The sequence below is a fragment of the Drosophila kikkawai genome, chromosome 3L, assembly GCF_030179895.1.
Source record: "Drosophila kikkawai strain 14028-0561.14 chromosome 3L, DkikHiC1v2, whole genome shotgun sequence".
In the NCBI taxonomy this organism is placed as follows: Eukaryota; Metazoa; Arthropoda; class Insecta; order Diptera; family Drosophilidae; genus Drosophila; species Drosophila kikkawai.
The window spans coordinates 17,818,052-17,840,306 of record NC_091730.1 but is presented as its reverse complement, the minus strand read 5'-3'; the positions used below and the strand labels follow the sequence as shown (position 1 = coordinate 17,840,306).

Here is a 22,255-nt window from a genome sequence, read left to right as displayed (position 1 = left end):
TTTGGGGTATTTCCTGCCGAAAATTCATTAAATTTTGACAAAAATATAATATGTACTAAACCTTTAGAAAAATACATTTCAGTTTATATATTTTTTAATTAAAAACAAATGTTCTTAGAGCATCTTTTTAATCTAACAAAAGATATTTATGTGTTAAAACTCGTTACCTTTTCTGGGCTCTTGTAAAAACTGACCAATCGCTTCCATTTCAGTTATCTATTAAGTAATTTTATTATGATAAAATTTAAAGCATAAATCTGAAACATTCACTATAATTTAGAGTTTATGTTTTTATGTTAAATAAGCAATGAATTATGGCTCCTAAGATGATATACAGCAACCAAGAATATGCCCAATATATGAATTATAATTCATTGCAATATTTATACACTGCAATTTGTTATCTTTTGTATATAATATATAAACATTTAGCCCATTTGTTTGTCTTGAATAAAGTCGAGGGTTCATTATTATACTTTATATATAAATATTAACTTTAAGCATATTAAAAAGCAAAGTGAAAACTTATTCAAAATATTTTCCATTTTGTATAAACACCCTCACAATACCCGTTCGTATTTCCAGCCTCAATTTCCGGTCCACGATGTGGAATGTATCTCACAACCTTAGCCCAAAAGTATGCTTCAAAATATTTATATTAAAATTAAATTGAAAATGGTCAAAAATCACAAAAACTGATTGTAAATAAATAATGAATAAGTAATAATAATAATAATAAAATAATAGAAATAAAAACCAATTTTGAAACCATCAAAATAAATTTAAATATTTATACTGAATTTTATTGAATTTCTTTTGGATAAATCATTGTTTAAAAATATCATAACTAAGTCCAAAAAGCATTGAATTCAGTTCGGAAAGCTGTTCTGTGTTTGTTTTTTGTAGGCCAACAAAACTGCATACTAAATGTAAAATTTAAAAAAATTAAAATTTTTTCCACTTTTCGAAAATTTTAACGATGTAACCCCTTACCAAATGTTGAAAAAATGGCTTAAAAAATTATTTTCCCCCAGACATGGCTAGAAAGACTCCCCTGTTCATGCTGATCAATAATATATATGATTTAGGGGTTCGGAAATGACTCCTTTACCCTGCAAGTGAATAAAAACCATCAATAAGTACAACAATTTCATTTTAATAATTATGTACAGTTTATACATCTCCATACATATGTATATGAACCTTAAAAGCTACTTGTGTGTGTGTGAATTAGAATTGTTCATTTTGGTACCAATTGCACGAAATCATTGATCGCTCGATCCCTGATCGCTTCAAGTTCCTCGCTTGCCTTAACTGGTGGGCTCTGTGTGTATGCTTTAAGTACAAAAATCTACATTTTGGGTTTCGGAGGCACTTAGACAAACTTAGCTTAATCTGCTTGATTGTAGACGGCGACTTTGTTTCTATTCAGTTTCCTACAAAAAATATACGTCTTTAGCAACTAGGAAGGGGTTTTGGTGCTACGATTCACAAGCTATCACTTGGACATATCACAAAACTTCAAACTGGCCCCAGGATCCTCATTTTCAGAAGACCCAGGAGCAGTTTCATCCTCTCACGCCGTTCGGCAGGCATTGGCATACTCCACGCAATCGTGCAGCGTGGGGAAGATCTCAAAAGGTCCCTCGCTGAGGGCCATACTGTGCACCAGGGTATCGTACACCCGATCCACGGGACTGGCCAGCAGCAGGCGAGCTCCTCTCGCCTTTAGCTCCTTGCTCACATCGCTGAGAGTACGACAGCCGGCCACATCAATGTGCCCCAGCATCGAGAAATCCAGGATGAGCACCTTGAAGGCACTGGGCGTGGACTCTGTGAACTGGACACTCACAGCTTTGCCGCCATTCTGTGATACAGGAGAGTAGCTGGACTTGCTGCCTCTGCTGGGACTTTTGCTGTTGCTGTTGCTGTTATCGCTGCTCTTGGTGGGGGGAATCTTGTCCAGGCCTACGGCCTCGTACAGGGCTCTTCGGAAGAACAGACTTGTGGCAAAGTTCAGTGATCCACTGTAACGGAAAATGCGAGTCTCCGGCACTTGCATGGCATTGCGATGCTGATTGAGATCCATGTAGACGCCTGGAGCCTCGGGCATGTAGCCCAAAAGGCAGGAGTAGGGCTTCAAACCCTTGATGTACAGGGCCAGCAGAGAGATGCAGATGCCTATCAGGAGACTAGAAGGAAGGAAATATTATTACTTTTATGGGAAACTTAAGGAAAGAAATGAGGTAAGGCTTACCCAATGTCAATGTCGATGAGTACCACGCAGAGGAAGGTGGATATCCAGGTGAACATTTCCAGCTTGCCTTGTTTAGAGAACTTCTTAAGCTCTCGGGCCTGCATAAACATGGGCTTTAAGGCCACTATGATAACACCAGCTAAGACACACTGAAAACAGCAACTAAAAGTTAGTACAAAAATTCAAAAATTTTAGAAAAATGTACAGCGAACTCACCCTGGGCAAACTGCTAAAGAAAGGACCAATCCACATGAGGGTGACCACCACCAGCGAGGCGGAAACCAATGATGCAATCTGCGACACTCCTCCAGTTTGATCCTGTATAACAGAACGCGACAAGGAGCACGCCATGGGAATGCAGGAGAAAAACCCACCAACAACATTGCCAACGCCCATGGCAAACAGTTCCTGATTCGCCCGCACTTCATAGCCATGCTTTTTGGCAAACGTCAGCCCCATGGACATAATTATGGAATAAGTGACAACGGCAATTGCTATCGAGTCCACCGCCACCTTGGACACCAGATCCAAACGAGGCATGACAGGTTCCGGCAGACCGCTGGGTATATTTCCCACCAGATTCACATCGAACTCATCGTGCAGATCGAACCACTTGGAGATCAGGGTGCCGCCAATAACCATGATTAGCTCGGCGGGAAAAGGGAAGCGACAACGCTTGCTCAGGCAGGGTTTCAGGCACTCATTGCAGATGGTCATAAATACTATGACTCCCACGCAGAAACCAAAGTTCACCAGGTTGGTGTCGGGCACGCCCTTAATGACATCGATCAGGGTGTATATAATCTTAAAGGCGCCCTTGTAGCGGGCAACCGAAATGCCCAACACATCCTTTAGCTGGGCTGTGACCACATGACAAGCTGCTGCCGTGGTAAAGCCATTGACCAGAGGATCACTCAGCAGGGAGGCCAAGGTGCCCAGTCTAAGGAAGGCCATGAGGAGCTAAGAAAGGGATATAAACTTTAGACATACAAAGGATAATCTTCAAGGTATTTGGAGCTTACGTTTACAATGCCCACGGTCAGGGCCAATGAGGTGACCACCTCCAGCTTTGTGATGGGATCCGCCGGCAGAATAGTAGCCGTGGCATTAAGCAGGGCCAGGGGAGACGTCGGAGCATTCGTCACAGATACCGCGTAATGTGGATGATCCTCCACATTGGAGTACGTGTCCACCACTTTGCGGGTCATCATACTAGCCACTGCAAAAGTGCCTATAGAAATGTGCTTGGAGGTGCCTAGGAACATGTAAACGAGCACCGGAAACACGGCCATGTAGAGTCCATTTCCGGCTGAAACTCCAGCCAACAGACCATACGCCATGCCATGGGGTATGTTCATGATGGCCACCGTGAAGCCAGCAATAATATCGCCAGGCAGATCCCTTCTCGGCGAGTATTTGGGCAGCCATTGCAGGATGGGTATTACGCCGGTGAAGAGCGAGAAGAAGCTCCAGGTATACCAGCAGTTGCGCAGCGAGGAGGGTATGCTCTTGTCCCGAGCCGCATAGCCCGTTTGCTTGATCACCACCTCGTGGGTGAGAACATCCCGATGGATGCTGTATTTTGGCTGGATCTTCGGCTTGCTCGAGGCACTGCCATTTCCATTTGTGTTGTTATTGTTCAGTGGTTTTGTTCTAAAAAAAATTACAGGTTTTATTAAATTAATTTAAACTTTACAAGGAATGAATAGAACTTACTCTTGGCTTTCTTTATCACTTGGCATTTTGGCTATGTCTTCCTCTACTTCTGTGTCCTTTGGCTTTCTGTCCACATTGGGTTCTGTGTCGGTAAAAGGATGGATGCGTAGGTCGCGTTGAAATTGTGAGTGTCTGAAGCGAGTCACTGGGCTAGTTTGGTTCTCTGAATCAAGATTAGTTTCTTTGGGTTTCTTGGGTATAGTTCCAGTTGATCGATTTGGGGGTTTATCTTCAGGGACTATGGGTATTAGCAAGGTGCCAGCTTCGTTATTGTCTATAAAAGGATCCTGGGATATACTCCTCCGTAGCTCTAAGTGAAGTCGCCTATTTGAGCGATCATTCAAGTTTTTTAAGCGCTGCCAGGCATCTTTGGATAAAGATTTCAGATGATGTTTCGGTTTCTAAAAAAGAAAAATAAACTTCATTTAATTTTGAAATCGTTTAAAATATTTTAAAATATTTTTTAAATCATTTAAAATATTAAAATCCAAAGAAAACAATCACCTCTTTAGTGTCACACTATCTCAAGTACTCAAGGAAATGAGTTTTTTGATTCCCCCAATTACACTCTGTATTAAATCTTGCCAAGATCTTCAAGTATATGTTTGGTCTTATCACGTTCTTTATAACGTAAACGAAAATCTGATTAATCAGGTGATACTAAATGGTGGAAAACTTTCGAGACTCCACTTAAGACAACAGCAGCTTATAATCTCAGGCATTGAACCGAGACAATCGAGAATTTCGCCACAACTTCGCTTAGATAACATTCGCGAAAACCGAGTAATTAACAACCCCTTCGATCCAGTATCATCGGAGAACTTTGCCAAACTGAAGCATCGATCATCAGTGACTGAGGTCTTTAAATAACATCCATTGTTCCCCTCGGAATTCGTGAACATTTTCGGTTATTTATTTAATGAATAATGATTTCATAGGCAATGCTAATTGCCTAAATTATTTGATAAACATGCGTTCCATTGGTGACCGCAGAGACATTTGTAGTATAGAATTCCCTGAAGAGGCATTCGCTATCAGTTGTGATTACGCATACGCAGCGTTGGCTACTGACGTATTTTCCCAAGAGAAGATGTTCATCATCTATCAGTGGCCAGCGAAAGCCACTTGCTAAGTGCTCAATAAACTAACGTACACTTGCGATAAATGGGATAACTGTAGAGACTATTCTGTGCTTTTTGTCATTCGTTTCATTGGCACAGGCAATAATCACCTATAATAATCGGTTCATGGTAGATAACTTTTATGGCCGATGTCTGGGCCAGCACAGTTTTATAAAAAGCAAACAATGTGAATAGAAGAATAACAAAAAAGGCTACAGTTAACTTGTTGAAATAATAATAGAATAATTAAGATCCAAGGGCATCTAAACACAGATTTATTAATAACAAATCTGCTTTACTTGGTTAGTGAGAAGCTCAAGCAGCAGCAGGCTCAATTGGAAAAGGTATTTATTTCTTAATGGAAATACTAATAAGCCATAATAACTTAAAACAACTGCCCTGGCTCAAGTGGTTTAACGATAATCCCCACCAGAAATAGTAGCTGCAGTCTTTACTTGTTACCAACTGACACAATTCCCGCTAAGTGACCATAAAACCAAAGCAAGCAACTTCAGAAACCGGATTTACACTCTCTGTTAAAAAATAACAAATACAGACAGATTTTGAAAGCTATATTACAACACAAACTCATACTCTTGCATAAAGTACTTCCCCTGATTTTTTTTTTTCGCTTTTCAGTCGAATGTCAAGTTCAAAGCTTGGTTGAAGAAAATAAATATCTATATTTAATATTTAAATTAGCTGGAATCAATCAGGAGATCAAAAGATCATTGGTTGAGCCAGAGATCAAATGACTCAATTGGGTTAGCATTTCAAATTAGACCGTGTGAATCTGAGTCCAGATATATATTTTAGGCTTTATAAAGCTTTATATATATTACAAATTAAAAGTTATTATTATGTACATTTTACTTTTGACTTTCCTTTTTGAGAAGAAAACCTGCCTTGTAAAATGTCTATTCATCATTTATAAACTCAACCCAAGCTTATAATTAATATTTATTGGCAAGATCTATCCGTTTTCAAAGTAAATAAACCACAAATGACTAATAATATTTACGACAAGTATAAATTAAGCTTCTCAGAAATATAACAGTGAATTTATTTATAAACTCTATACAATTTCGAGCTCCCAAATTCAGTTAGCAAAGCTTTGAAGCTTCAATCGTAATTGCCTCTCCGTATTTTTCGCTCACTTTTCGAAAGTAATGACTAATACATAGTATTTATCCATAAAAAAAAAGTGAGCTTATAATATATAGAACAAACACCTCGAATCCGGTTTAATTGTGATGCCCCTGGGGCATTGTTGTAGCGGTAACTCATTAGTTCTACCAGCAAACCGCTTACGGAGTGCAAAAAAAAAACGGGATTACATACAATTGGCCCAAACCAAATGGCTTATGCAATGGCCCTGATCGCACATGACCAAACCGAGATTAGCCCCCCAAAAAGGGAGCCGGTGGGAAAGGGTAGAATCACATATAGTATATAATTATATAGCGGAATATTTGTGTATAGTAAGCAAGCGGGCCCGCACAGGCGACTTCTTATCGAAAGTGTCCACTTTTGCTTATCAGCAGCCACAGGCACTTCCATCAGCGCTCATTAATCGATGTTTTAACCTAGAAACAGAGACAGAACAGCACTAGAACACGTTGCCATCTGCCTTGGATGACAAATTTGGAAAGGAAATAGTGAATGCCACAAAACACTATATAGGTTTTCATAACAAATTAAATGTTTTCAGGCTTTTTAGCCTTAAATAAATCTTTGTTGATATTTGTAACAGTTATAATTTAGCTAGTGTTTTTGTGTAACTCAGACTAGAAATTAAATACACACTAAGCCCAGGTAATTTTGTTGAATTTATTTTCATTTTTTGATTAAGTTAAACACCTTTTACTTTTATTTCCAATAAAATTGAAGTGTCAAGCGTTTAAATTTTAAGACTACCAAGCAGATAAGACACATGTCTTTACTAAATTTAATTATTAAAATTATTTTCAGAGAGTTAAAGGTATTAAGATAATGTTTTTAGTCAAATTGTCTGACTGTGTTTAAGTTTTTAAGGCCTTTGAACTGGCAATGGAAAAGTACAGACGTTAAAACTTGTTTGTTTTTTACGCTCCCCAAAGTACATTACTTTACTAATATAATTTTTTTCTCCTGGGGGTGACCCTGTTCTTATAAAAACTCAGTGACCATGACGGTGAGCATTCTCAATTTTTTTTTTCAGCCACCATATGCCGTGCTTTCGATATCAAATCATTTATTGCGTAAGTGATAAACCCTGTGTCCCAGTAGATAACGCAGACAGGCAGCTTTGATGGAAAGGAGAGAGCTGGAGCCTGAGGTTGGTATTTATGTGGTACATACTTCAATCATGTTGATTGACTCGCTGTGGCTTTAACTGACGCACTTGACCCGCTCTGGCGGCGACTTCTTTGCTCTAACTTAAGGGAAAAACTAAAAGAAAATCTGGTCAGGGCCCTGTTCTTCTTCCCATTTCAGCTGATGCTGTGTCTCTGCTTGATCTGATAAAAACTGACGTTGAAGTACATAAACGGGCATTTCTTGGCAAAATATTTGTCTGTCTCGGCTGCAAAATTTATGGCGCACGCGAGCTTTTTATAAACTAACATACATCAGAGAGTTAAGCAGGGGTTCGTCTCTTGCTCTTCATAAAGCTATAATTAAATATTATAAAAAAAAATAAAAATAAAATCTAAAAACAAACAGAAGGGTTGTTGGTCCATTTAAATATTTTTAGGAATATTTAACTAGAAAGCGAGTTGCCTTTTAAAAGTAAATCGTGACTCAGTTTCGATAAAGCGTGCCAAAGCAAAGGCCACACACATATCTCAAGTGGTAAGTGAATCACTTTTTATTAAGCCCAAAATAAAATGGTATGTAGATATATAATATTTTATTTGGACTTGTGATAAAGTGGATATAAGATTTTAGATCAAAATAAAGTAATATAGATATTGTATATTACAGAATTAGACTGTAAATAATATGCTTTGGGAATTCTAATAAATAATTAGGAGAGATGTTTTCTATTATATATATTTTTATATATTTTTTTATACAAAGTTTTCCAACTTGAGCCAACGTATAACTCCCATCTTTAATTAGGTCAAAGCTCAAACCCATGTAAACATTGTATCGGAAGCTATTTACATTCACATATATGTAGGTCGCACCCCTTCTTATCATTGCATTTAACCCTTGCCGATGGAATCCAGTTTCCCAATCGATTTGAGCACAAACCTGCACAAACGATTCACAGCTATATTCCACACATTAATGTTTAGCTTCCGTTAGATATGAATTGCATTTATGGCTTGGACTTTGAGTTCCCCTTTGTGTGGCTTCTAGGAAAGGGAAGTGCTGGTGAGGCAGTTGGCAGATTTTTTATATCTCTCTTTGTTTAGATTTCGATTGTGCGGCATTTATTTATTTTCTGTGGTAGGGCAAAAAGCAGCAGCAGCAGAACAGGAGCAGTAGCAAGGGAGTGGGCGGAGGACAGAGGGCGGGCACAGAGCTACATTTTCCAATTTTCCTTCAATGTGTGCGCCAAGCACGCACGAACTTCTGACATCGCGCAGTGGAAGTAATAAAAATAAAAATCAATTGGAATATAGTTCAATTGATGAAAATATTTGAGAACGCAATACTATCGTGTTTAATTTGAAAACTGTATGTACACAGCAGAGTAAGGTTCTATGGCTTCTACAAATGTATTTTGTTTGATTTGTAATTTAAAAAATGCTTTGTAAATAATTGAATGAATATTTTGTAATGGGGAAAAATATAATTAAATGATTTTAAAAATTTAAAAGGTAAGGAAGTGCTTGTAATATGACTTTAAACATATATTTAACTTAAAAATATCTTGAATTATGTTAATCCAGTTCAAAGTCATAACATAGAATCAAATATATTTAATTTTAAAACAATATTTTAAAGAAATAATCCACTTTTCAATGTTTTTTCATAGGGTATTTTAAATTCAATTAAAAAGTATTTTTAAAGCGCTATCAGAAATCCCTTAATCCCACTCGGACGCTCTTTCCGGGTTTTCGCAATTTTAAAGTAACATTTATTACAATTATCGTGCAAATGCTATAAACTTATAACACTTTTAAGACCCAAAACTCGGAAGAAAAGCGTATTGGCAAGGGTTGATCCACAACAGGTGTGAAATTGGAGAGTTTTCGTGTTCATAGCCTCGAATTATTGGCAATCTTTACAACTCACGTATGACTGATAATGTTGAAATAATCAGATTGTGACTAACTTTAAACTTCTGTTAAGTACTTTCTGCATATTTTCTGTTTCTTATATTTCAAGCTAATCAAAAAGTAATTAATTAATTAAGTGCCTAAGATTATGCATTGTTACAAAGTCAAGGCAAATAGCAGCTTTACTATATTCAATTTAATTATTTCTTTTAAAATTCCTTTTCTACACAAATTTGTTTATAGTTATTGTTAATATGCACCAAGTACCTAAGCCTTCACACGGCTAATTGCATAATCTTCAACACTTTTGTTTAGACAAAAATAAAGCAAAACCAATTAAGCGCCATTCCACTATTTGTTTTTGCCAGAGCGTCGGCTTATCAACAGAACCAAATATGTGGAGGGTATTCTCAACTATCGACGCGACAGGTTGGCAAAAAAAAAAATATAAAAAATCGCCAAACGGAAGAACGACATAGCCGGAGACATATGTACAGTGTACATCCAATATAGTATATAAAAAGCATGAAATCATACCCATATACTATATACTGTGCACACTCCATAAGGTCAACCAATAAAAAGGTTTTCCTTAAAAAAATGGCTTTAAAAAAGATTAGAATTTTATAAAGGTGTTATCTAATAGAAGTCCATTTAAATATTATTAACGAAGCAATAATTAATATATAAAATTCCTCAGATAAAGAACAGTCAAGGAGAGCTCAAATATGGAAAGTTTTTTCAAAGCCCAGAATAACCATAACTTGGCAATCACATAATTTTTGACAAAGATATTTGGAAAAGACTTAATCTAAAGGCTGATAATTTTTTTATAACTGCTTATTAAACAAAAATTGTTGAAGTAAAATATTAACTCAAGACATGTTCGTCTTTTGGGGCGTACACTGTAAATCCTATGACTGTGAGTCAAGTGCAAATGCACCCATTAAGAACAAAAGAGTGGAAGGGGATGATTGGGTAAGAGAGAGAGAGAAGTGATAATAAAAACAATAAAGGCAATGAAAAAGCTGAAATAATATACAATTAATTTGATTGTCCCGAAATTGACGAGAAATCGAAAAGCAAACGGAAGAGAGAAGACGGACAACATTTGGCGCACATAGAAACAAAAGAATTTGAGAATCCTCGTTGGTATTTTACCTTAAGAAAACTAAATTAATTTTTGTTGGCAATTGATTCGTTGCCAAACAAGTGCAGCTGTTGTTGTTGTTGTTGTTATTGTTGCTTGTTATTTCTTGTCACCTTCAACTTTTGATAGCGCCCGCCGTTGTTCAATGGTTGTTGCTTTCGTTACGGTATCACTTGTTGCCAGTAAAAAATATGTGATTAACACTTTCCTGGCGCATGCATCGAGAATTGATTGAACTTCAAGCACTCTTTATTTGTTTGCTATTCTGCCAGCACAATTATCACGTATATAAAACTTGTTAAAAGCTCGTAAATTGACGCTAAATAAAATTTTAATAAACTATTATTATAGCCGAATCTTTCGTTATTTATATTTATATTTATTTTCGCTTATTTAACCGCACACGCTCGATGTTTTTCTAATACCAAAAGCGTCGCTTGCGACACACACGTAAACTGTGTCGTCGCTTTGTTGTTGCAGTTGCTAGTCGAGGGGTCGAACGCCAAAAAAAGATGCTCGCGCCAAAAGGAATTAAGTTAAGTTAAGCAGCTGCAGCCGCGATGGGGCGTTCGACTGAGAAAAAACAACTGAGCAACCAGTCATTTTTTTCTAAGCAAAAAAGCTACCCAAAAGCTACTCAAAACTGACTGAACAGCTGTTATCCGTTAGAAAAGCAATCGATATGTTAACTAATCGATATTAATATTCATTTTGTTGCTAGTGGTGACAGTTGAACTCAAAGGTAGTCGATTTTCATAGCAATCGAGGAGGCTCAAGCATATTTTTAACATTTTCTGTATGTAAGGAATGGATTAAAAATTGTTGTAGAGTGTAGAAAGCCGCTAACTTCTTACTAACTTATTATTTTTTGAATTTAACGGGTTTCCCTTTATTTAAAACGTCGCCTATCGTATCGCCTGCATGCGATATTTAATCGATAACTTCTACGTACATCTCTAACTGGCGATTCGAAAACATAAACAAAGTAGAAAATGGACTGGGCAGATGAAGACGCGAGCAGCAGTAAGTGTTTTACTTAAAATATAAGCAGTTGCATTCAAGCAGAAGTATTTTGCAGCAAAGAGGACGGGCAGCGGCTTCCAACTGAGCCGACTGCGGTGGTCCATGGAGATGGAGTATCTGATAGTAGACCTTTGGGAGGAAAACATAGACGACTACTACGGACCGCGCAAAAGAACGCTTGTATACAAGGACATAGCTGACAGAATAACAGCCGAAGGCTTAGAGGTCTCGTGGACTGATGTGCGCAACAAGATTGAGAACCTAACCCGGAAATACAGGTAGTTGCTCCTGGGGCTTAACAAAAGCAGTTATTTTTATATAATTTTCCGCGCTATCGCAGGCAAGAGAAGGACAAAGTCACTGCCAACGATGGAAGTCCATCGCAATGGCCGCATTTTGAGAAAATTCACTCCCTATTGAATTCCGACAGAAAACTCGTACGACCGAGTCAACTGCCAAAAGCAAAAAAAATAAAGGTCGAAGGTCAGTGCAAGGAAACCTTTTGCCTTACAGCTAATTAAATAAGATTCTTTGTAGATAATTCCGAGTCATTTTTTGAGGAGCCCGAGATCGAAATGGACACCCAAACTGAGCTCCTCACCATAGCTCGCGAACAACTGCAAATACAGAGGCAGGAGCAGATATTCAATAGAGAGCACCGACGGGCCCAGATGAAGGTCTTAAAGTACATTGCTAGGTCGCAGAATCGGTTGCATTCCCTGCTGGTTCAGCTTTTGACTGACACCAATGACGATGATGATGATTAACAATTATCTAAAACTACCTCCTAGTTAGAATAACTAAAACTTCATGTTCAGCCAAATGTTTTTTTTTTTAAATTTCGGGCGCAATTGACGCTTTGCTTGCGGCATCAGCTGTGAGTGAGAGGCTTAGGCAGCCATGTGGGAGGGTTCAGGTGGTTCAACTGCCCCTCTACAAAGGGTAGTCAATAATATGTATTAGTAGTTTTGAAATTATTATGTATTTCCTTAAGCACCGATTTTATTAAAACAATTTTATTGAAAAATATAAAGGAAAACTAATATAAACACGTTTTAATCACTGATAGAACCCCCTTTTTAAATTATCGCATACGCCCATGTGGGCAGTCAGACGTTGACGGAAAACGGTGGCCCAATGGGAAACACAGTTTAACATCTATCAACGAAAACCAATTACTGTTATAAAACCCATGTTAGCCTTGCAAGACTCAATTTTTATTCAATTGGAGCATTCCTTGGCGTCTCAATTAATTGTTTTATTTTAATCAATTGGCGAAATATGTTTGAAAACCAGGTTGGCAGCTCCATTATGTGGCAAGCAAAAAGCGGCAGCTCTGCCTACCGGCAAACAAGAGGAGGCGAAGCCATGACAACAAAACAAGTTGTTTCTGATAATTCCTTCATTTTTCACCTGTCACTTTGATACTAAGTTCTGAATAAGAGTTTCTCGGCATGGACAAGCCCCAGTTGATCGAGCACCTCCACGAATCCCTCAATTACACCGTCTACGACACGAAATGGGTGCCGCTCTCCGCCAAGTTTGTGGTGCTCGGCGCCAAGGCCAACGGCCATGGAATCATGGACATCTATGAGCTGAACAAGGATAAACTGGAGAAGGTGAAATCTGTGGAGAAGAAGGTGGCCTTCAAGTGTGGCACCTTTGGAGCCGCGTCGCTGCGAAACCGGCACATGGCCATTGGGGATTTCGAGGGCAGGCTGCAAGTGCTGTAAGAGATTATCAATCCTTCTTTCGATATATACTCCTTCATGCGGTAGTTTACAGGGATCTGGAGCAGCCGGACCTGCCAGTCTACAATGTCAAGGCCCACAGTGCCATAATCAACACCATTGACGCCATTGGAGGGACACAGATTGATTGTGGAGCTCCAGAGATTGTGACTGGTAGCCGGGATGGCGCCGTTAAGGTCTGGGACATCCGTCAAGGGCAGGCCCCAGTGGTGGATATGTCGCCTCCGCCGCAAATGGGCGATGGGGTCAACAGCGCCCGCCGGGATTGTTGGGCCGTGGCCTTTGGAAATGCCTACAACGCCGAGGAGCGGATCGTGGCCGCTGGCTACGACAACGGCGATCTAAAGATCTTCGATCTAAGATCGCTCTCCGTGCGCTGGGAGGCCACCATGAAGAACGGCATTTGCGGCCTGGAATTCGATCGCCGCGACATTCCCATGAACAAGCTGGCCGTGACCACTCTGGAGGGCGGACTTCTGGTCTTTGACATGCGGACCCAACACCCCACCAAGGGCTTCAGCTATGTGGAGGAGCGCAATGCCGGGCGTAGTGTAGGCACAAATGGTGTGATCAGCGGACCAAAGGCTACCGTGTGGGTGGTTCGTCATTTGCCCCAGAATAGGGATCTGTTTTTGACTGGCGGTGGCACCGGCTCCATTCGTTTGTGGGATTACGAATACCCCGACAAGAGGGTCATTGATGATGCGGATGGCAACCGGCTGGGTGTGGCTGGGACCATGCACATGGTCAGTGCGGCCACTCTGAGCTCTCAGCCCGTTCACTGTTTCGACTGGCATCCGGATAAGCTGGGCCTGGCCATCTGCGGAGCATTTGATCAGAGTGTAAGGGTCCTGATCACCACCAAGCTGAACACTTATTAGGGAATCCGAAAATCAACAAAGACGCTTAATACTTGTGATATCGGTTTCATGGGTCTATGCACGTAGATTTATTATATTTTTTCTCAATATAATTGCACACCCACTACTCTAGGAGTTAGTCAGCTAAGTGATCAGAGATGTGCATAAAAAAAGGACAGATCTTTGGTTATTAAATCAAAATAAACTTAGGCACTTTAGCTTTACACAGTAAATGTATTAGTGTGTTTTCTTCTTTGGTGCTCTGCACAAAATGTGGCAAATTCTCTAGACGCAGCTACCGATTCCTGTAAGCTTATCGCACCGAAATGATTGATTAAAAAATACCTTTTATTACCAGAGAGTTAAAAAAGTATTTAATCAAATAAAAAAGTACGTCTATAGTTTACAACTACGAACGCGGCGCACTCATTCGCTCTTGGACTATTTTTGTCAGATTTTCAATCTGTTTTTCCAGCTCTTCTACTTTTTCCTTCTGCTCTGCTGTCACTTCCACGTTAATCACCTTCTTCAAAGCATTCAGACATGAAGTACCCGCCAATCTGGCCGAATTCAACTGCGATGTAATCATCACTTCACTCTCCTCCTGGTTGTGCTCTATAATAGCTGCCAAGGAGAGTTCTGTGACCTCCAGACACAAATCAAGAGCCTTCAGGGCATGCTCTGATTTAGTTTCCCAACCTAAATGTTTGGGTGTGTATGCTCGATAGGATTTCACAAGCTTCTCGGCTTTTTTCAGGGGCGTTGCAGCCACCAAGGCGGCCAGTTCCCAAACAAGAGGCTCGTTCCCATGCTGGATGCTTTGCAATCCCAGAAGCTTGACAAGCCGCTTGATAAGGGCACTAGAACCCGCGGGATCCTCCTTGGAAATACCATAGACGATCCTGGTGAGCACCTCCTGGTCCAGGTAGTGCTGCTTGAGCTCCGTCAGGCGCTGGTATGCTCGCATGGCATCCTCCCAGTGAGAGGTGTCCACGGCCACCAGCATGTAGTTCTCCCAAACCTTCCAGTTGCTGTAGTTGCACTTCAGGGCCTCGCCCAGGACGCGGTGGGCTCGCTGCTTGTCACCCAGCTTAATGAGAGCCTTGGCCAGGTTGTTCCAGGACTCGAAGCCATTCGGTTCCAGGTGGGTGTAGGCCAGGTAGGATTTAACAGCCGCCTCCCAGCGCTCTAGCTGAATGGCGCAATAGCCGCAGCGCAGCAGGATTGCCTCTTGCAGCGTATTGATCTCCAGGGACACCTCAAAGTGATCCATGGCCTTCTCGTATTCCGCTCTCCTGTAGAAGTAGTTGCCCCAATAGGCTTGGGCCTTGCCGCTGGTCTTTTTGGAGTGAAGCCAAGCCTGTTCGTAGCACTGGGGATCATCGATGGCGTCGCCTAAAAGGCAGTAAAGCAAGGCTGTGGGCTTCTTCTCCAGCTCCTGCCTGATGATTTCCGCTGCCTTGTGGCGCAGCTCTAGGCTAGTATAGCACTCGATGACCTGCTGCCAGGCATGAATCTTCAGGCAGATATCCAGCGCTGTCTTGGTCATGCCCAGGGAGCGGAGCAAGTCCACCAGCTGCAGCTGCACTTGCCACTTGGGTTGCAGATGTGCCGCAAAGCCATAGGAAAGGCGAGAGCGAAGGGATAGTTCCTCTTCGGAGCGGTCCAATAGCTTAACGCACTCCTCGCACTGCTTCCAGCTGCGTTCAACCGTTCTGCGCTGTCCGGATTCCTGGAGACAGTTTAAAAGTAGAGCTGCCTGACGCACTTGGAGTGGTCCATGCTCCTGATAAAGAAGCGTTTGGGTGTAGGGCTCTAGCTGCTCGTCCGCCAGACGATCCTTGGGCTGTGAGCGTTTCAGTTGTTTTCTGGAAAAAATAAACAGATAAAAGTGAGTGAAGTTCGTTGATCAGAGACCTTACTCACACCTTGGCCAGGACCAAAGCTTGCAGCACGCTGGGCAGTGTCATCACTTCATTGTCCTTCAGCTCCACAAATCGTATGCGCTCTAGGCGGGTGTCATCTTCCAGGAGCAGCAGCTTAGGCAGCTGTGTCTTTTCATTCGTCTTGCTGGCAGCAGTCAAGGCTGTCTGCTCCTTCAGCTGATCCACTTTAAGGCAGAGCTGGGGTAGAGCCTTCTGTTGAAACTTTGTGCGTACACCCAGCAAACCCTCCACCTTGAGCTCCACATCCAGGTGTGTGCAGAGCTGATCCAGCAGCTGGGAGGACGTATCGGAGCGGTGGAACTGCAGGTAACCATTGGCCAATTCAAGCAGCAGCAGAGCTTGCAGCTCCCTGCTTTCAAACTGCTGTATTTGGGCCTGAAGCAGCACAGCTGCCTTCTTGAATTGCTCATACAGCTCAGCAGCCAGATCATCCAGGACATGCTGGTGCAGGCAGATCAACCGCAAGTGCCACCAGGTCAGCACCTTTGAGTCGGGGTGAGTCTTCAGCAATCCCTCAAGTATTTCCCTGGCCACCAACAGGAGTTCTGCCGTCTTGACATTGGGATTGAGTTCTTCGCCGCTGGCCTTTAGCTTCTCCGAGGCATCCACATCCAGATTGAGCTGCAGCTGGCAATCGGCGGCCTTGTCAAAGGGTCCAGTGAAGTTATTCTGGACAAAGGCAAAGATAAGGCACAGGAAGTCCCTTAGGTCTGTTTTGCCTTTAGCCCGCCAGCGCTGAAGGATCTCCCTTAGGTCCTCGACCGTCCACAGCTCCTGGCGGGTCCATAACAGACGCAGTGCCTCATCGGCGGGCAGATCTAAAGGGTTTTAATATTGTTATTTATGTTTTAAATATTATTTTAGGTAATTCCTACCCTCTGCAGCCACTTGGTCATTAAAGTTGCATAGGTAAAATTCACTGAAAGCCTCGGAAACCATTATCACATGTGTTTTTGTGATGAAATCGCCAAGATTCTAGAATAAACAATCTTTTCCACGTGCTCCGAAAGCCGGTTTGTTTTTGTTATCGAATTCGGCTTTATTAAACAAAATTCATATAAACTTTTTGCTTTGGCTGGATAAAGGGTGAGTTAATTAATTATTTGTGCGAAATAATAGCAATTCTTATTTGTTTAACTGCTGAATTAAAACAAAAACAAAATTTGTGTCTGAAATAAATAAGTTTTGCAATCTATTAAATCAAAATACCAAAAAATTGAAACAATGTGTGGTATTTCAAGTATTTTATGGTCACACCATAAAATTGATGCACGTTTTTCTGATAACGATAACAAACATCGATATTCATCCACCTGCAATCGCAGCAATTGGCGGCATTTTTGAAATAATCGCCGAAACATTTAACTAGAAACGAGTACTTTATTTTTAGCAATTGCAACCCAGCGCCAACGAGGGATACACTTAATTTCGAGTAATTAGACGGATTTACATCATTGACCAAGTCCCGACGGCGCCAGCACGCAAGTTCAGTCTTTTAAAAATAGGTGTGCTCGCCGGCACATAAATATTTACATAACTGCACATGCAGACGACTCGTGAATTGGTCAAATTTCCTTTGAATCTTTATCTGAAACTTAATTATTTTCGGACGCCTAGACTAATATGAAAGTATTACCTGTGATAGAGCGTAGCTTTTTTTTTATTATATTCCTTTTTTTTTTGCAATTACCGGCATACACAGAATGACTAATACTCACGCGAAAGATAGCTTCGGAAAGCTTGTGGGGTATTTTATTTTTTACGTCTTAGCCGCCGTCGCCACAGCCGTAGCTTCTAAATTTAAATTTCACGGTCAAGGTCGTCGATTGCCGCCGTCGCTATCGGAGAACCCGATGGGGGTTGATTGGGGGGCGCTGCGCTGGCGGGGGTGGTGCTGGTGGTGACTCGAAAACAGCGCCACCGAACACAGTACAGTTGGCGTTGGCGGAGAAACAAAAGAAATCGTATCTGCCAGATACGTTTTGTATGCGTTATATTCTAGCGAAACTTGATAGCACGAGATGCGATAATGGAGGGTATTTGGTATCAGAGCCCCGCCCCCCTCCTCCGTTGCATTGTGGAGGGGTTATCTGTGGACGCCACTTATCGTCGAACAGGAATCTGCCCCAGTTCAAGGCTGTCAATGGGGAAAAAAACAAATCAGAGTTTCGAAGATAGATAAGCCTGGCATTTCCCATAATTAAAATATTTAGAATGAAATTTTGGGCCAAAGGTTGGACTCAAAATCTGAAGCAATTAAGGAATAATTTTAATATAAGTAACTGCTGATGAAATATTTGAAAATTAAAAATCATTCACAAATTCTTAAAATAATATTTTTTCTTTCTTATTTATAAAAATTTTAAGGTCCATGTTATTAGTTTATAAATAATTATAGTACTATGGTTAAAGACTTTATAAATAATTCTCTTTTTAAGAAAACTTAGCCTAGCTAAGCTAATTTGATGTAAAAATTGACTGAGCACAAACCCTTTATTGACATTTTTAAAATATATTTTTGTAACATATTTATTTACAATTCATTTGTATATTTATTTAGATATTAGCACCTACCATATTTGTTATCTTAAAATAAACGAAAAATGCTTTTGTAACGGTTTATTCTTTGCGCAAAAAAATACTCTTAAAAACATTTAAATATTCAATTTCACCACAGCGTAAAAAGAGTAAGAAAAGCAAAGCTTTCTCATGATTTTCTCTTCAAAAATGAAATATATCTCTTAGTTTGTTTTGAAACTCTTTGGATCTCTTTTGGGGCCCGTAGCTTTGCTCTTGGCTTAGTCACCCGCCTGCAAGTTTTTTGCCATGTGCTATATTTTGGCGCGATTGTTATTAAACTTTTCGCTCAATCCCCAGTTTCTGCTCTCGTTCATGCCGGCGTTGCATGGCCCATGCACAAATTGCACTGAGCATGGAATCCGCTTGGAGAATCGAATTGAAGCCGGCACGCGGCTGCGGTGTGAACGTCATCATGACCCAAAACAGGCAGCTGAGCTGCCTCGTATGCCGAGCTGCACGTCAGCAATGAATAATGCAGATACTTTTACATACTGCAGATACAGATACAAGATACAGATACAAGATCCAAATTTCTATTGCAAGTGTACAGAGTTGGGATTGAAAGAACAAAGTATTTATGGGAACTTATTAATTGAGCTTAGATAGGTAGATATATAGATAGATATGTAGATATACCATACATATATATAGATAGATAAATGGGTAGAAGGGTAGATAGATAGATAGATAGATATTTAATATTGTATTTATTAATATTTAATATTCTATCTGCAAATATATAAACAAAACATAGTTTTATAGCTAATTGCTCATAATATGTAAAAAAAATAATACTCGAGATTATTGAGTCATATTAAAAATTCATTAATAAAACATTTCTATCTGTAGCTTTTTATTTTATTTTTAAATTGTTTTCTTGCTGAATTAAACAAATTTATCCAACTTGGTATGTCGTTATTAAATATACTTCAGATAACAAATGACGTTAATTCTTATCGAAGCGTTTTTCTTTTATGAATTTATTTTTAAGCTTGACGAATCAGACTTACATGTGTACCCTTTCTTGGACATGTATAAATTTCTGGTTAAAGGCTTTATTCTTTATAAAATAATGACGCAAGCAAAAGATATTAACAAGAAAAGAAAAAATTTCCATTATAAGAGGAATTTACTATCAGTTGTATTGTTGTGGGCTTATTTATACTCTTGATATATTTGTAAAATTATTTAAAAAATCAAAATTAGCAAATTAGATCACAAATTTAAATAATGTCTAATTAAACCTTTGCTGAAAATTATGGTTAATCCTAAAGAGCATTTTACTTTTGTTATTATTTTAATTGAAATTGTTCCCTATGAATAACATTTTAAACTTTAAAAAAAGGGCATTCAAAAATTCAACTAGCTAAATTTTTTAAGAGAAAAGTCATGTCATGTTTTTTATTTGCTTAACTGGTCTTTATAAATAATTTAAAGTTGAAGTTCTAAACACAAAAACAGTTGCTCCGTAACCGCCGCCATCTCACCGCCTTTATTTATATTTATTTATATCTGTTTTGCTGGCTTTAATTGCATTTTGGTTAATTTATATTTTTTGAATTTCAACGCTTTTAATGTTCCTATTTTGCCCGTTTTGCTTGCGAGCCATTCAAGGTCGTTCGGGTTTTGTTTCAATATTGTATATATATATTTTTTTTCACCATTGTGTATGTGTGCTTTTGTTATGGCAAATAAATGCAAATAAATATAATTTGTTTTAGTGTTTATTTTTACTTGTTGCCCCTTTCGAGCGCTCGCTTGAAATAATTTAATTGCTGTGACATAAAGGCGGCAGGCACACACCAGTTGCCCAAACATTTGGATACTCGATTATTAGCTGCCAGTTTTGTTTCTGATTTTTCCCTCCTCCCCCGAGGTAGTCATTCCAAACGATGTCAGTGGGTTTCCAGAGCGTCGGCGCAACATTTTCCAGTCTCAAAACAGTTTTCACTTTCGCTCTGAGACTTTCACATGGAGTTATTGGAGCCCCTCGGTCACTGAGTACCTCTTAAGTTGAAGCTGGGAGCCTTTAACAGTTCACATTTTTTTACAGAACTAAAAAAAATATGTTTTAAAAATTAACTAAATTTTTTAAAGGGAAAAATTACCTTTTTTTTAGACTTATTTCAAAAATATTGTAAGGAAGCGTCTAATTTACCTTAATTCTCCCAAAATTAATAAGAATTTGTCATGTTTTCTTAGGCTTGAAATCACGTAATAATGTTAAAATTATTTTAATATTTACTAGTATATTTACTACTATATTTACTAGCCATTGCTCTTTAACCTTTGTTAACTTTTTAGTTTATAACTATTAGTTAGCATTAAATAAATAAATAAATAAATATTTACTACAATATTTACTACTTTATTTACTATTATATTTACTCGTATATTTACTTCTTTATTTACTACTATGTTTACTACTATATTTACTACTATTATTTAATATTGAATCCCCATCCCCGCCCACGCACTTTTGGCCATGAGTCTTGGCTCCGTTTTGACCTTGCCCGCCTATTAGGAGCCATAATTTCTTGTTTGCCATTCGAAATGGTTAGACCGCTGGATAAATTTTCATATTTCGCTGTGTTGACTAAAATGCCACACAACGCATGCTAAAAAGTTCTACCGAAATTAATTTATTTCGCACTTAATTATTGAGCGCCGAGCGACTGAGAGAAGCGCGCTGACCTTGGCCGGCAGCCTCCGTCGCGACGCCGCCCTCTACCCTCGCTTACTCGTTTCTGGTTGCGATCAAATAACGACTCTGGGCCCCCCCCGGCAACAACAAAAGGCGGGGCCCACAAAAAAAAACACACAAAATTTGATCATACTCGGACATCTATTACCCAGAGAACAGCTAAGCGAAGGCAGAACGCAGAACGCAGAACGCAGAACCGAGCAACATTGTAGAGATTCGCGTAACCAAAACAAAAGTTTTCGAAAATAGTTTTTGGATCTTGTGACGGACAACGGGCCATCGCATTTAGATATTTCGAATTTTCTATGAAAATAATGCGCAATTGGGGCAAAAGGTGCTGACTGCAGTGGAATTCTGTGTCTGTGTGTGGGGATCAAGTGACATCACTAGAACATGTGGGAGTCTCACAGGGACGTACGTCTTGCAGTTGATGAGCGAAGCAAGATTTTGGGTATACCCTATAGGGAATGTGAGGGGAAAATGGATATAAAACTATTCTATGTACTTTAAAGTTAGTTGGGATTTTATTTGTATTATTTTTAAAATATATTAATGCTGAAATAAGGGGTACTTTTTAAAGGTAGTTAAAGGATGAATAGATAGATATATAGATAGATATAATAGTTAGATAGATGCAAAGATTGTAAAAGATAGAACATTAAAAGTATTGAAATCAATTTAATTTTAACTTGTACCTAGTCTTCCTAAAATAAATCTATGATAGACACTTTTAATGACTTTTCATTTTCATTCATTTAATTTATTTTCCTTTTGAGAACTACAGTTTAGTCACAACTGGTTACACATCGCAAAAAGCCAACGTAAACCCCATTTTGGTATAAAATTGGCAAAATTACCTAAGCACAATTTCCCATTAACTTCTTTATGGGTTTTTCGGTTTTTCATTGTTGATGTTATTTCACACTTGCAGAAGTG

At 39.4% G+C, this 22,255-nt stretch overlaps 4 protein-coding genes across 5 annotated transcripts; 2 read left to right on the top strand and 2 right to left on the bottom strand.

Moving 5' to 3' along the window:
* Positions 1 to 1,136: 1,136 nt before the first annotated feature.
* Positions 1,137 to 11,061, bottom strand: Prestin (solute carrier family 26 member prestin). 2 transcript variants are annotated; one of them, XM_017175511.2, is made up of 6 exons: positions 10,467 to 11,061; positions 3,974 to 4,374; positions 3,280 to 3,910; positions 2,474 to 3,217; positions 2,258 to 2,406; positions 1,137 to 2,192 (listed from the first exon to the last, which is right to left on the bottom strand). In XM_017175511.2, exons 2-6 carry the CDS (start codon positions 3,997 to 3,999, stop codon positions 1,577 to 1,579), a joined length of 2,166 nt encoding a protein of 721 aa, XP_017031000.1. In that variant the 5' UTR covers positions 4,000 to 4,374; positions 10,467 to 11,061; the 3' UTR covers positions 1,137 to 1,576. The 2 variants fall into 2 exon arrangements, with proteins under 2 accessions (XP_017031000.1, XP_070141535.1); XM_070285434.1 differs by having other exon boundaries at positions 10,569 to 11,061.
* Positions 11,062 to 11,340: 279 nt separating this feature from the next.
* On the top strand, positions 11,341 to 12,482 carry LOC108080607 (uncharacterized). The gene is made up of 4 exons (XM_017175429.3): positions 11,341 to 11,478; positions 11,534 to 11,756; positions 11,819 to 11,961; positions 12,016 to 12,482. Exons 1-4 carry the CDS (start codon positions 11,448 to 11,450, stop codon positions 12,243 to 12,245), a joined length of 627 nt encoding a protein of 208 aa, XP_017030918.1. The 5' UTR covers positions 11,341 to 11,447; the 3' UTR covers positions 12,246 to 12,482.
* Positions 12,483 to 12,826: 344 nt separating this feature from the next.
* Positions 12,827 to 14,322, top strand: Wdr92 (WD repeat domain 92). The gene is made up of 2 exons (XM_017175503.3): positions 12,827 to 13,207; positions 13,264 to 14,322. Exons 1-2 carry the CDS (start codon positions 12,933 to 12,935, stop codon positions 14,108 to 14,110), a joined length of 1,122 nt encoding a protein of 373 aa, XP_017030992.1. The 5' UTR covers positions 12,827 to 12,932; the 3' UTR covers positions 14,111 to 14,322.
* LOC108080670 (tetratricopeptide repeat protein 27) lies at positions 14,149 to 17,219 on the bottom strand. The gene is made up of 3 exons (XM_017175502.2): positions 16,911 to 17,219; positions 16,016 to 16,853; positions 14,149 to 15,957 (listed from the first exon to the last, which is right to left on the bottom strand). The coding sequence occupies exons 1-3, from the start codon at positions 16,972 to 16,974 to the stop codon at positions 14,499 to 14,501; spliced, it is 2,361 nt and encodes a 786-aa protein (XP_017030991.1). The 5' UTR covers positions 16,975 to 17,219; the 3' UTR covers positions 14,149 to 14,498.
* Positions 17,220 to 22,255: the final 5,036 nt, after the last annotated feature.

Bases quoted from the DNA above. Each gene is read 5' to 3' on its own strand.
- Prestin (XM_017175511.2), bottom strand. From the start codon at position 3,999: ATGCCAAGTGATAAAGAAAGCCAAGA. The intron at 3,911-3,973 runs GTAAGTTCTATT...AATTTTTTTTAG, and splicing joins AGTGATAAAGAAAGCCAAGA to AACAAAACCACTGAACAATA. The intron at 2,407-2,473 runs GTGAGTTCGCTG...TGCTGTTTTCAG, and splicing joins TCTTTAGCAGTTTGCCCAGG to TGTGTCTTAGCTGGTGTTAT.
- LOC108080607 (XM_017175429.3), top strand. From the start codon at position 11,448: ATGGACTGGGCAGATGAAGACGCGAGCAGCA. The intron at 11,479-11,533 runs GTAAGTGTTTTA...AGTATTTTGCAG, and splicing joins AGATGAAGACGCGAGCAGCA to CAAAGAGGACGGGCAGCGGC. The intron at 11,962-12,015 runs GTCAGTGCAAGG...GATTCTTTGTAG, and splicing joins AAAAAAAATAAAGGTCGAAG to ATAATTCCGAGTCATTTTTT.
- Wdr92 (XM_017175503.3), top strand. From the start codon at position 12,933: ATGGACAAGCCCCAGTTGATCGAGCACCTCCACGAATCCCTCAATTAC. The intron at 13,208-13,263 runs GTAAGAGATTAT...GGTAGTTTACAG, and splicing joins GAGGGCAGGCTGCAAGTGCT to GGATCTGGAGCAGCCGGACC.
- LOC108080670 (XM_017175502.2), bottom strand. From the start codon at position 16,974: ATGGTTTCCGAGGCTTTCAGTGAATTTTACCTATGCAACTTTAATGAC. The intron at 16,854-16,910 runs GTAGGAATTACC...AAAACCCTTTAG, and splicing joins TGACCAAGTGGCTGCAGAGG to ATCTGCCCGCCGATGAGGCA. The intron at 15,958-16,015 runs GTGAGTAAGGTC...TATTTTTTCCAG, and splicing joins GCTTTGGTCCTGGCCAAGGT to AAAACAACTGAAACGCTCAC.